The 14281-nt window shown below is 28.4% G+C and overlaps 2 protein-coding genes across 2 annotated transcripts in view; both read right to left on the reverse strand.

The window, feature by feature from the left end:
* Positions 1-250: 250 nt before the first annotated feature.
* Positions 251-7428, reverse strand: LOC107440401 (histone deacetylase complex subunit SAP18). The gene is made up of 3 exons (XM_016053309.3): positions 7218-7428; positions 5879-5985; positions 251-651 (listed from the first exon to the last, which is right to left on the reverse strand). Exons 1-3 carry the CDS (start codon positions 7266-7268, stop codon positions 369-371), a joined length of 441 nt encoding a protein of 146 aa, XP_015908795.1. The 5' UTR covers positions 7269-7428; the 3' UTR covers positions 251-368.
* A 6213-nt stretch (positions 7429-13641) lies between these two features.
* LOC107440403 (probable ATP-dependent RNA helicase DDX10) overlaps positions 13642-14281 on the reverse strand; it is a 31634-nt gene continuing 30994 nt past the window's right edge. Inside the window, exon 19 of the mRNA XM_043050625.2 lies at positions 13642-13858. Coding sequence (XP_042906559.1) covers positions 13717-13858 — 142 coding nt within the window. The 3' untranslated portion in view covers positions 13642-13716. The remainder of the gene's footprint in view (positions 13859-14281) is intronic.

Here is a 14281-nt window from a genome sequence, read left to right on the forward strand (position 1 = left end):
GAAAAAAAAAAAGAATTTTTTTTAATCCCTTTTATTACACACTGACAGATATTTCAAATTTCTGACCAAAAAAATAAATATATAAAAAATATTTTTTTCATTGCGGAAACTTAATATACGTTCTATTCTCTTCGTTGCATGGTATGAGACAGCAACCATACAGGCACAAAAACGCCGAACATATGAGATGTGACGCCGCCAGAGATGAGGTTAAATTATAATTTATAAAATATCAAGAAGCATAACCACCTTATAATTATTCCACAAAATTTATTGACACATGAGCAATATTTATGTACAAATTTATTCACTAAAATATGAAATTGTGTTGCAGTATGAGAATTTCAGTCTTAATGAAAGAAGCTTTTTTAAATCCTCACTCTTCTGGATTGAGGTGGTCTATCACGATAGGGAGGTGGTGATATGGCTATGTCTAAGTAGTCACCAATCTGAAATCGGCAAGCAGACAGAGATTTACCATCGTCAGCAGATTTCTCACCTGAACATGTTCTTCCAATTTCTCTCATTCTGTAATTGGGTCCTCTGGGTTCAGGGAAAACCAGGGCAAAGTCAAAATGAGTTCCTTTTCGTCTCGCATCAGGGTTCACTTCTTTCACTAGGCTTGTCAATTCTTTCAAAGTTGCATCGAGCCTAAAGAATCACATAGATTAGACCTAATGTTTTAGAATGAATGAAATGGAATTGTAGGATTCTTACTCAATGGACAACTAGTCAACTTTTCATTTTATGAGATAGCTTAGTTAACTGATATTAAAGCCCAAAACATAAATATTTGCCTCATCTTTGATCTGAATATAAACAAAAACAGGTTCTAAAGCATGCTAAGAGGTTTCTTTCATCAAATATGCACAAACAAGAGAGCTCGTGAAGTAACAGAACTGCTTGAACCTCTTTTCGAGCTCTACAGCTCACCTCAATATGAGACAAATATTCACAACGAAAACAAAACTGTTGAGAGGCTCTGCCCCATTGCATTTGTGTATTTTGGATATGAAATAATAAAAAAAAGTAAGATTTCATTAAGAGAAGGTTTAACAAGTAGATCTCATAATATGAAAATACATAAATAATAGATAAAAGCAATAGTTTGTATAAATGCTAGAAAAAATTAAAAAATTTAACATGACAGATTTTTTATAAAGTCACAACAATCAGTAATATATTCATCAATTATATATCTTATTGTTGAATCTTAAAACTAGTAAAAAAAAAAAAAAATCTTTTATACAGAAAGTTCCATTTTTAAAAACACAGGTAATTATGAATTGTAAACATGGTATTAATAAAATTTAATAAAAAATTTGTAACAAAGAACATTTTTTCAAATTATTATACTTATTTAGATGTAAAAAAAAAGCAAAGCATTATCACAGCAACACACAGCGAGCTCATGGAGGTTAAAGCTCCACAATTTCATGACCAAATAGCACGATTGTTGCAATGTGGTCAGCATTGCATAGAGGTCCCCTTGACTTCCCAGACAAGCTGATACTCATAAATTTGCACTAAAAAAATAGATGATAGACTTCTTTCAATATTTCGTTTAATCTTATTGGCCCTGAATTAATATTCTAAAAATTTAGATCAACCAAAAATATTACTCATTTAACTCATACAAATTTCACAAAGTATAATAATAGAGAGAAAAAACGAAGACATAATGACAATGAATACCCAATAAACTATTTGCATATTTGGACTCACACAAAATATCTAATTGAAACAGAAAACTTTTTAAAATTCATATTCAAAAATTATTTGGGCAAATCATCTAAAAAATATAACAAAAGTTTAAACATTTGCTGCATTCTAGGCAGAAAACCTTCTGCTTGATATGATTAGTATTTTAAAATTAATTTAACTTTAATAAAAATTTTGTTCTGTCCTTGAGCCAGTCTTGTACAAGTATTTATTTTACAAGGTATACTACCAAGTATTTATTTTCTACCATTCACTGTTTGCATTGTGTCAAAATATTATCAGGGGGACGGGGACCAACTGTAATATAGAAAATATGGTCTGTATAGTAGATCCAAAAAGAGAATAGGTATATTTTATGCTACACCAAGTAAGATTAAAACAAAATGTGAATATATAAAGCACAAATAAAAGAACAGAAATGGACAAACTATAGTTTCGATTCTATAACCAAGAACCTTCCTTAGTGTATAAACAGTAAATGATAGGAGAAATGCAACGAGATAAACAAAGAAATATGCTAAGATGTTTAACCAGAAGGTAAAGAGGAATCAGTCGAAACAAGATATTAAAAGAAGGAACGTAAGAAACAGGTGTGCAGGAGTTTCGCGGGAGTCTCAGAATGTAGAAATTAAATTAGAAAGGATTTCCAAACACAGGGAAAGGATGGAATACTACAAATAGTTCAATTATTAAAATTTTTCAAAATATGGAATGATTACAAGAAATCAAGATCAGTTGATACAGAGCAGCGTTGAATGATTTTAGCAGAAAACTCAAAATCAAGACTAGAATTCAAATTATAAAGGGCATTGGCAGATCTTATAATATCCTGATTTTGTAAACATCTTTCATTTCCTTCAAGTTGAAATTTAAGAGGCTCGTTAAGAGGTGGCTCAGGAGAAAGAGCGCTCATCTCCCAATGAGGTCACCGAGGTTTGAAACCCAGGTCAACATGAATTCTGTACCTGGCTCAATTCAATTCAATTTCAATATTGATTTTTAATGTTACATAATAATTGAATGTTACAATTTAGGCAGATTTTTTTAGATTAAGTAAAAATAAAGTTCACTAATAATTGTCTGATCTCAAAATATAATTTTTTCATTGATTCTCAATATTTGTTGTTGTTATTAATTATATTTAGAGGAGCAGAATAAGTCTGACAAAAAATTGTGCAGCTTTGCAAAACTTTTTCTTGTTAAAAAAGATTTGTCAATTTGTGCATTTATTAGTTTAAATTCCCTAAGTGGAACCTTAAATTTAATTAATAAATTATTACTATTCAATATATTTTGATTTTTATCATCAGGGGTCTGTCCAGGCCAAATTTACTACCATTTAGCAGTACCTTCACAAATTCAACTTAAGGAAATTTCATAAAATACTAAAATTTTATTTTTGTATCCTGTAAGAAATGATAAAGAGAAATTAGAATTTTCTGCCCTCCTGCTTATATGTACATGAATATTTCCAATATTAGTGAACTAATGTTAATAATTAGTTTACTGATTAGTGAATTAATTATAATTTATAAAAAACATAAATATTTGTTTAAATGAGTTAATAATTTATCAATTAATTAATTCCCGGATATAATTAAATTACTATTATTTTATAATTAATACTTAATACAGTTATGAGAATAACTTTCCTAGTTACATGTTAAGTTATTATGTTATACAGTCAAACGAACCTTCAAGGGACTGAAATTTTGGTTCACTATATCCGTTATGCAGGCAATTTATCAAATGGTTCTCAAACTACTCCCTTTTATTACATATTATTCAAATAAATGACTGAAAAATATTATGTAGTAGCAAAAAAATGTGAAATTTTTCATTACTTTTCGTCTTGCATACAAAAAAAAATTAAAAATCTATAGCTGATGAGCAATCCTCAACATCAGATATAGAAACACATCCCAGCTCTCAGATAATTTTTCATGAATTTCAGTTATTCCATTTTTTAAACCTGTCTAACCTGCCATTCGAGCACACAAAAGTAGCCTCATAAAATCGCTTAGCAAATTCATCGCCATTTGTCCAGATACTGGAAGATTGCGGCTTCTTCGATTGGTGAACCACTTCAGTAATGCTTTTTCAACATCCTTGTGATCTGCTTTTCTCAAATTTTTTCTGCCATCTAAATTTTTTTCATGAGCAGAAATTATTAATTGACTATTTTTCCACAAGTTACAAACTGCAGATTTGGATAGTTTATATTCCCTGCAAATATCAGCTTGATTGCATCCATTTTCAATATTTCTGATTATGCCCATTTTATCATCAATGGAGAATGTTTTACGTTTACTGCTTGCCATAGTTAAATTTGAGTCACTTGTTTGCAGGATTTTTTTAACTGAACTAAGAGCAAAAAGTAGTAGAAATGAGGGCTTTACCAACATATTAGTGTCCAACCCTTTGACCAATAATAATTACTCATTCCCTCTGACAGAAAATGCATATTGATCCCACTGACACCTTACAGATGCATAATTTGCCTGGGTTGGAAACATCTGCTTGGTTTGTTTAGGGATGGGAAAGTGAGATAAAAGAAGCAAACAAGAAAAAATGCTTATACCTACATTCCCCTCTATAGATGGTTTTAAAAATCGGTATATGTATTTATTTTGAAGTAGAAATTTCAAAATTATTTTTAAAAAATCAGTCGAAAACAGAAAAAAGTTGAGGGGTCTGTCCAGACCGAATTTACTACCGTTTAGCGGTACCTTTACAAATTCAACTTTAGGAAAAACAGTAGTTTCACAAATTTAATTTTAGGAAAAACGGTAGTTTCACAAAATACTTTCTCTTAAAATTTTATTTTTGTATTCCTTAAGAAATGATAAATCCATATTCTTGCCATATTTTTGTGTTGGATTTTTAAATATAATTTTTAATTTTTCACAAATTATGTCTAAATTTTCACAAAATAGGTACTCTTAGAAAAACCTAGACAGACCACTGAGTTCACAATATGCAACTTCCTCATTTTTTTGGTTCACTATATCCACAAAAAATAACATTATATATATAGCAAGGCACGGGACTTCACTATATCGGGCTTAGACCCTCATAACTTTAGTATGTCTACTTTCTAGACTATACAGCTTAGCATCAATCAAAAGAATAGTTTTAAATTCCGGTCTTATTCATTGAAAACTGAAAAATAAACTTAAAAGAGTACAGAGGGCTTTAACACTGTTCAGAGTGGATACGTTTCAAATTTACACATTTCTATTTATTATTTAATATTTTCTACACAAACATTTAGGTTTTTGACAGTAATTGTCAAAAATAGAGTTTAGTATCAAAATAATTCAAGAATGAAATTGATTAATCACTTGTAATCTTATATGTATGTTTTAGTGTATTTAGAAATACTTATTTATAATAGCTAATAATTTTCCTTACACAAAAATTTTGGGTTTTTAACACTGGTCAAAAACTATATCAAAAAGGGTTTTTGCCATGACCATGGTTTAAACTGGATAAAACCATCAACTGACAAAAACTCGCCAACAATTCGATCAGAAGGTCAAAATTTATTCAACCATTTCAATTTGCCCTTTTTTTATTAATTGCATTGCACATGAATAAAACATTGTAAATAATGGGCATATTAAAATCAAACAATATATGTGAGCAAAGCCCAATCAAATATAGACAGGGTACATAGTCGGATTTTTCAACAAAAAATAAGCACCTTTTAAGTATTTATTAAACACTCAAAAAATATTTTTAATCACTTAAAAAAAAAATCATTATTAGGATCTGTGCAGCAATAAAAATTACTTTTTTTATTGTTTAAAGTTCTTAATTTATAAACATAAAATTAGAGAAATTCAAAAACATTTTCAAAAACTTCACATAATCATGATAAAATAACTAGTTTCTGATAGATATTTCAAAGAAAATTGTGAAAATAATGCATTTTTTGTAATTTAGAACGACAATCAGTACAATGAAGAAAAAATCTCTTTTTAAAAGATAGAAAAATATGCACTTTTAAAAAACTCTACGCACTCTGATAGATATAGATTTATTTAAATATTAAGAGATGATCATGATAGAATACAATACATGATTTGAAAAAGATGAAGCAATAAGAAATGTTTCAAGACTTTGAATCCTTAAAAAGAATAAAAAAGATTACCATGTATAAATTTGAAGCTCATTAGGTGGTACATTTCCTCTTTGAAAATCACTTAGAGAGTGATGTCTTCCTTTGCTTAAAAAAACTCTCAGCAATAAAGGGCAAGTCTAAAATATAAAAAATAAGTTAAAAAAGTATTCTCAAAATTTCATTTATTTACATAAAAATGAAATGATTAATAAAAATAAAATGTAAAAAAAAAAAAAAAATTTAATTAAGATTTAAAAATATTTAAATAATTAATTAAATTTTAATATTTAAATAATTAATTAAATTTTAATATTTAAATAATATTCAACAAATATTTAAGATTAATAAAACCAATTAACAGTGCATACCTACCTTAACTAAACTAACAATTGAAATCAACTTAATTGTCTAAAAACAATTTAGATAACATTATATTAAAAATAACAAAAATAGAAATATTATTTGAAAACAGCTCAGGAAAAACATGTGGAATCACAGTGGAGGAATGAAATACAACTAAGTGATTTTTTTTAATAAACTGTTAACAAATAGTTGTTACTTAACTCTGATCATATGCAAGTCGTCATAATAACTTCTTATTAGTAAAAATATTGAAATTTAATAAATTATAACTAAAAGGCTAAAAAAAGATCAGAAAATGACATGGATTTAAGATGGAATTGTCGCGGATCTGGCATGTCAAAAAGTGATAACTAAAATTCGAAATTCGTTTTATCATGAGATTATTATATTATACACATCAAAATCAACAACAAATAAAATTAGTCAAATTCAAAATTTCAGGATGCACAAATTGCGATTATTCAATACCATTTTTTAAAATTAATATTAAAAATGTGACATTAACAGTAAAATTATAAACATGTTTAAGAGCTGTTTACTTAAAAAGTGGAAAAATCAATACATTGTCTTATTTATTTACTGAATACAAATAAAATAATAAATAAATATTATATAAATTTTATTTTCTTATTCTGAACAGAACAAAAATTACTTCTGGGTTGAGAATGGCACTTGAAAAATTTTTTTTACTTTAAAACTTACTTAATTTTGCAGGATATTAGAGAAATTTAGGAAGGAACCAATTTTATTACCATTAAAAGAAAATTGATGACATATTTTAAATTAGAACTATAATAAATTAATATAAAATTGCATGGTTTAGATCTATGCAATAGCTAACTACGCAAGGACATCGAATAATGATTCGAATCAGTTCTAAGAGCACTTAATTGCTAACATAAAAAATTATTAAACAAAATTCAAATGTTTACAACGACTACAGTTTCTGTAGTAAAAGAATTACTATCTAATAAAAAACAATTAGCTTTTAATATAAAAGTATTACTTTTTCTCGATCAACTGATAGTTCAGGTTTTTCTTCAACAACAGATTCCATACCAAAAATTATTGCAAAACTACAAATATTAATAATTACTACAAACAATTAACATTAAAAAAATTATTCAAATTTTAAAATATTAAAGTTTGGAATCTAGAACTGTAGTAAGAAAATCGCTTGACCGCCACTGAGACATCAACAAAACAAAACTTTAAAAGGGTTGAGTTGTTTTGGCTGAAACTTAGTTTACTTAACAGTTAAGATTGAGTTTTTGAAAAATAAAATTTTGTTTGAAATTCGTAACTCTTTTTTTAAAAGTACATAATAAATAGGATCATGTAAAAAATAAATTTCATTAAATATTATCGATTCGTGCCTCATTTTAATTTTTGATCATGTTTAATTATTTCAATTTTTTTAAGATGGCATCTTCAATAAATATTTACTGCTACAGTTTGGTTTCGGTATGTCTTGTGATTGTTCTCAAGTAATTTACAATAAATTCAAATAACGTGTAATCTTATTGCATGAAGTTCTACGATTCTTCACCATCTTACAGTGATTAAGACATTAAGAGAAAATCCTGTTGATATTACCAACAACTACTTATTAAAAATGTTTAAGGTTGACGATTGCTTCAAATCTTGTGGTATATTTAATGAAATTCTAGTAAAGCGCTTTGAAGAAAACTTTAATCCAAAAAACAATTCTCGCCTTTGGATCACCCCAGGTCATATAGTATTTACCACAGAAGATACTAAAGTTCACACGTGTGATGCTAGACCATATGATTTTAGTACTTCACCTAGTGAAGCAGAAACTGATGAACTTCTTGTCACAACATCTCCAGTGTTGGATTTATTTTTCGATACTGAAGGCAAGTCCACTCGTATGTTTTTAATTCTACAAAATGGTGATGTGCAAATTTTTGAATACAGAATTTTACTGTTCGAATGGGCCAGAATTGGTTATTTTAATGTAAATATAACATCCCCTAACAGTAATAACAATCACCATAATCTTGTTACTCATGTCTTGATATCTTACAATCAGAACTTTATATATTGGACTGAGAAAACAGGTCCATCTGATACATGTTTTAGCTTTCATAAAAGGGAGATACCTCTGAATGGGGTGCGAGAGATTACTCAAAGTGCTATTGGTGTTCCTCAAAAATTATTCAAAAACTGTCCAGAGTTTGACGTAGTAGAAATTAGAGATAATCTGTGTCTTGTGCCACGTCTGCCAAATTCTATCAATATCTATATTATCATCTCAGCTCGTTCTCATGTTTGGCTTTTTCACATGGATGGAAAACTATTGTGGCGAGGTATCATAACTGACAGCCCTATGGATTTTATTTCTTTATGCACTAAAGCTGTTGGTTTATGGAAGCCTACTGGAGTAGTTAAAGTTTGTAAACTTCTAGATCCAGTCAAGAATTTTGCATATATGCTACATAATGAGTCTTTAATTTCTATTGCACCGAATGGTGAGATACGCCATAATGTTTCTTTGAATATATCACCGAATAATATTGAAAAAGCATTTATTATGCAAAATGCTCTTTGCATATTTACTGAAGAATGCAAGCAATTAAAAATTTATAACTGCACTAAAGGTGAATTTTTACAAGACTTTGAATTAAATGAGTTTTCTCCTGTTACTGGTATTTGGTATCATTCATCTAGTATACCAAGTTTAGGATTCTACTGTGACAGTACAATTTATAAACTTAACTACAAGTCACTTAACTCCCTTTTAATTTCAGATGTGCCATGCTTGTGGCATATATTAAATTTATTAAAAAATGAACATTTTCATGTATTTTCTATAATACGAGATATAGTGTACCATAGTTTTGAAAGTAGTGATATTCCACCATTGAAGAATGTACCACGTGTACTTCAGAGCGAAGCTTTGATATTGGCTCTTTTGCAGTCTTGTCGAGATAAAGGTTTTAAATCCGACAACTTTCCGATTAAAAATGTTAACGAGTTCCTAGTGAGTAATAGTGCTGTTCTACCTGAAACAAAACTGCGAGAACTTCTTGATCCATTAGTGGAGTGTTTTAAAAAGCTTGAAAAATGTAGAATTGAGCAGTATCAGTTACATGTCCAATGATGATGCTCCATCAGTTCCCCAAATTTGTATTAAAAATATATGTTGAAATTTATTGTTCATCTTGCATTTTTTTCGTTATATATTATTAGATAATATTTTTGTATGAAGAATATTTTCTTACCCAAATATAAGAAAACATTATACAGTCAAACCCCGCTATAGTGAACCTTCAAGGGACCACAATTTCGGTTCACTATAACCAGGAGTTCACTATATCCGTTACACAAGCAATTTAACTAATAGTTCCCAAACTCCTCCCTTTTATTACACGTTATTCAAATAAATGACTGAAAAATATTATGCAGTAGCAAAAAATTCATTATTTTTCATTACTCTTCGTCTTGCGTACAATAAAAAAAATAAATAATAAATTAGTAATCTTTAGCTGATGAGCAATCCTCAACATCAGATATAGAAACACTTCCCGACTATCAGATAATTTTTCTTGAATTTCTGTTATTCCGCCTTTTAAACCTGTCTAAACTGCCATTCGAGCACATGAAAGTAGTCTCTTAAAATCGCTTAGCAAATTTTTCGACATTTGTCCAGATACTTCTTTGATTGGTGAATCACTTCAGTAGGTAATGTTCTTCAACATCCTTGTGATCAGCTTTTTTCTGCCAACTGAATTTTTTTCATGAGCAGAAATTATTAATTGTCTGTTTTTCCATATGTTACAAATTGCAGATTTGGATAGTTTATACTCCCTGCAAATATCAGTTTGATTGAATCCATTTTCAATTTTTCTGATTATGCCCATTTTATCATCAATGGAGAACGTTTTACGTTTACTGCTCGCCATATTTAAATTTGAGACACTTGTTTGCAGGATTTTTTTAACTGAACTTAGAGCAAAAAGGAGTTGAAATGAGGGGCTTATCAACACATATTAGTGTCTAACCCTTTGACCAATAATGAATAATTTACTCATTCCCTCTGACAGAAAATGCATATTGATCCCACTGACACCTTACAGGTGCATAATCTGCCTGGGTTTGAAACATCTGCTTGGTTTGTTTAGGGATGGGAAAGTGAGATAAAAGAAGCAAAAAGAAAAAATGCTTATCACTACATTCCAGGGTTGGAGTTTTTGCCGGCAAAAAGGGGTTTTTGCCAGGACAGTGGCAAAAACCTGGTAAAAACCGGCAAAAACTGGTAAAAACCGGCAAAAACCAAATTATCTAAATTGCTGATTAAATATTATTACAAAATACTTGAAACAAATTTAAATCAATCATAAGGAGGTAATTGTTCTCNCTGCGTGTAAAAGGGGAGAAAATAGCAAAAATAAGTAAAAATGAGAAAGGATTGGTAGCTATGTAGTTTGAATTTTCTGAAAAAACGGAATATCTATAAAAAAAAGTGAAATTTTTAGAAAATCTGAATTTTTGATAACAAAAAAGCTGAAATTCAAGAGATAAAAGTGAAAAAATCTCATCCCTGCATCAATGGAGAACGTTTTACGTTTACTGCTCGCCATATTTAAATTTGAGACACTTGTTTGCAGGATTTTTTTAACTGAACTTAGAGCAAAAAGGAGTTGAAATGAGGGCCTTATCAACACATATTAGTGTCTAATCCTTTGACCAATAATGAATAATTTACTCATTCCCTCTGACAGAAAATGCATATTGATCCCACTGACACCTTACAGATGCATCGTCTGCCTGGGTTGGAAACATCTGCTTGGTTTGTTTAGGGGTGGGAAAGTGAGATAAAAGAAGCAAACAAGAAAAAATGCTTATCACTACATTCCCCTCTATAGATGGTTTTGAAAATCGGTATATGTATTTATTTTGAAGTAGAAATTTCAAAATTATTAAAAAATTTTTTTTTTTAAAAATCAGTCGAAGACAGAAAAAAGCTCATTACATCCAACTTCCTCACTTTTGTGGTTCACTATATTCACAAAAAATAACATTATCCATGTATAGCAAGGCACGGGACCGAACATTTCGTTCACTATATCCGGGAGTTCACTATAAACCGTGTTAACTATAGCGGGGTTTGAATGTATTAAGCTTCCTATTCTTTCTATTAATCATAATAGAAAATACTATCAACCTTCTGCTTCTAAATAAGAAATAATTCTTATTTCAAGACAGCTTCTTAAAAAGAGCCATAGTCAGAAGGTTAAATTTTCATCTTCAAGAAATGATTCTATAAAGGTGGCTATATTTGTAGCGCCCTTTTAATCCTTTGCGGTCGTATGTCTACTCTCAGCCACCAACGCTTTTTTACTGTTCCAATCATATATCTGCTCTCAGCCACCGCCTTTTTTCTGTTCCAGTCGTATGTCTGCTTTCAGTCACCACAGCAAAAAACCATACTGATCTTTTACTAAGTCGGCAAGCTTCAGAGATATGTAGAATTTTAAATAATATTTTATAAATTGTGTTTAAGTAAATTAATTCCAACCAGCATGAACTTAATACGACCACAAAGAGTTAAAAATGAAAAATTTGGATTAATTTTTTAAACTCTTTCTATTTCGTTTCTGAATAAGAAAATGATATTCCACACAACTTTTTAGTTTGTAGGTTTTTGTTTATAAATACTTCTTATCAAAATTAGATAACTAATTTAACCATATTTGCTCAAAATTCAACATACAGAACTTAAAGTTGAAACTTCTCTTCAATGTAAAAATTAAATTTTTTTCTAAAGCTCTAAATGATATGAACTAGTGTTGGTTTAGTTATTTTAATTTATGTGTATTGTCATATAATGGAAACTTTGTTAAATTGAACTTCCAACCTAGGTGTAGAGATATTTTTCTTTTTTTGAAAAATTTTATTCATTCAGCTTTTTGAGAGGGCAACATAATAATTAAAGATTTTTATAGTTATAGTATTCAATTACTTAGTAAGATTACAATTAGGTTGTGATAAAAAATGTAAAAGTGAGCTGTTGTTTATGTAATACAAAAAAAAAATATATGTAGTTAAAATATTTATAACTGCTGAATTCAATTAGAGCAAAATAATACATAAGGTAAAATTTTAAAGAATTCTATGAATATGATTCAAATATTATATCTTATTACTCAGATAAATATAAAAAAATAAATAAAATATTACTTTAAATGTTTCTGATTTCAATCTCAAATTATAATCAATTATAATAACAATATGTCTTTATAATGTAGAATTGCTAATTATATTAGAATTGGAAATGTATCGATGAGTAAAATATGTGTTTATAATCTATAAATGTATTTTTCTGTATACAGTTGACATAAAAAGGTATAAATCTTTATGTTTTAATTCCTTATTTAATAATAATTTTAACTTAAGATTGATATTCTATGAGCAAACTGAAGATGGAAACTACATTTTTAATTCTACATAATTTATTTGTTTTGATGGATTACTTATAACTTTATTTCATATGGGTGGGGGAAATTTATTATTTTAGAATTATAATTTTAACTACATAAAGGAATCATTTAGTACATATTTTTGAAAATTAAGACTTTTACTGTAAGAAAGCACTACTACAGGAATTTCAATTAATAAAAATGTTTTGCTATTATAGAAAACAGATTTGCAATTATTATTTTATTAGTATAATAACACACACTTCCTGTTGTTCTAAGCTTTTCAAACTATTCAGGAATTTTCATTACCATTTCTAAAAAAATATTTTTTTTCATTTTAACTATTAAGATTCAAGAGATATTATACTTGTTTCACTGTTTCTCATCATTTTTAGAATTTTGCTTTGTTTGAATTTGTAATACAATAAATTATGTGTTAAATAATGTATAAAACTTAAACTGGAATTAATAACGGTGGCACAGACTAAAAAAAATATGATTAATAAAATTTTTTATATAATTAACTTATTAGAATCATGTAGCACCTACATTAGAATATAACTATTTATGAAGATAGAGTATGACTTTATTATGCAACATTAAAAGAAATCCCATCATGTATAGAAATCATAATAGAACTATAGTACCTAGTTATGTTAAAAAATAACTAAAAATACTTATTAATTGAAATTAATGTCTCTACTGAATAATCCCCCCCCAAAAGTGATTGCTTTTTATATTAATTTATATGATGTTGCTTTGTATACTGTTAATATTTGTATACTTTTTTTCTCTCCATAAATTATACTTTGAACTTTCTTTTCAGTTTATAATTCTATATTCCAAGAATAAAATCTTAAAAAAAGTACAATCTGACATATTAATAAGTGTTTATTTGCTTGTGTTTTAGGTTAATTATAGATTAATGAATAATGAAGATTAACGAATAATTTGGTCAAACTAAAATGCAAAGAAAAAGGAAGCAAATTTTGTAAAACAAATAAATTATTTAATACAAATATAATTTTATATTTACAAAACCTATACATTAAGTAGGACTAATTAGCTATTAAGGAAATGAAGTGCTAATTGTTCATCATCCTCCAGAGTGCGATTCTGCTTTTCTCTTTTCACTTTGGCTACACTGCTGTTCAACTTTTGCTTCTTGCTTTTAGCTTGGGAAATTAATTTTTTTCTTTTGCCGCTAAAAGAGAAATTAAGGATGATTAATTAACAGCACCAGAAGATTAACAATAAAAATAAATGCTTAAGATGAGATAAGTGAATGTCGTTATATAGTTTAAGAATGTTATGTTCAATTGCAATGAAAACAAAATGTTAATTTCTATACGCCTTCAAACAATATCAAAATAATGAATGAATTCTACATTAAACTCCTGACTATCTGTAGACAGGTTATCTCCATTCTTCAGACAGAACAATATTGTATGAAAGAATTGTTCTAGTAAATGCAAATTTTAAATACAGTAGAACCTCGATTAACCGAGGTTTCTGTTAACCAAGGCAATAACGAAGTTCAATAACGATTGTTCTGAAACGATGCTACATCAATGGATGTCCTGTTGCTCAAAAATTGGCGTGATAGGGTAGCCATGATAGAAATTCT

Source organism: Parasteatoda tepidariorum, chromosome 4 (genome assembly GCF_043381705.1).
Source record: "Parasteatoda tepidariorum isolate YZ-2023 chromosome 4, CAS_Ptep_4.0, whole genome shotgun sequence".
Lineage (NCBI taxonomy): Eukaryota > Metazoa > Arthropoda > Arachnida > Araneae > Theridiidae > Parasteatoda > Parasteatoda tepidariorum.

Bases quoted from the DNA above. Each gene is read 5' to 3' on its own strand.
- LOC107440401 (XM_016053309.3), bottom strand. From the start codon at position 7,268: ATGGAATCTGTTGTTGAAGAAAAACCTGAACTATCAGTTGATCGAGAA. The intron at 5,986-7,217 runs GTAATACTTTTA...TTTATATTTTAG, and splicing joins TATCAGTTGATCGAGAAAAA to ACTTGCCCTTTATTGCTGAG. The intron at 652-5,878 runs GTAATCTTTTTT...GTGATTCTTTAG, and splicing joins GAGCTTCAAATTTATACATG to GCTCGATGCAACTTTGAAAG.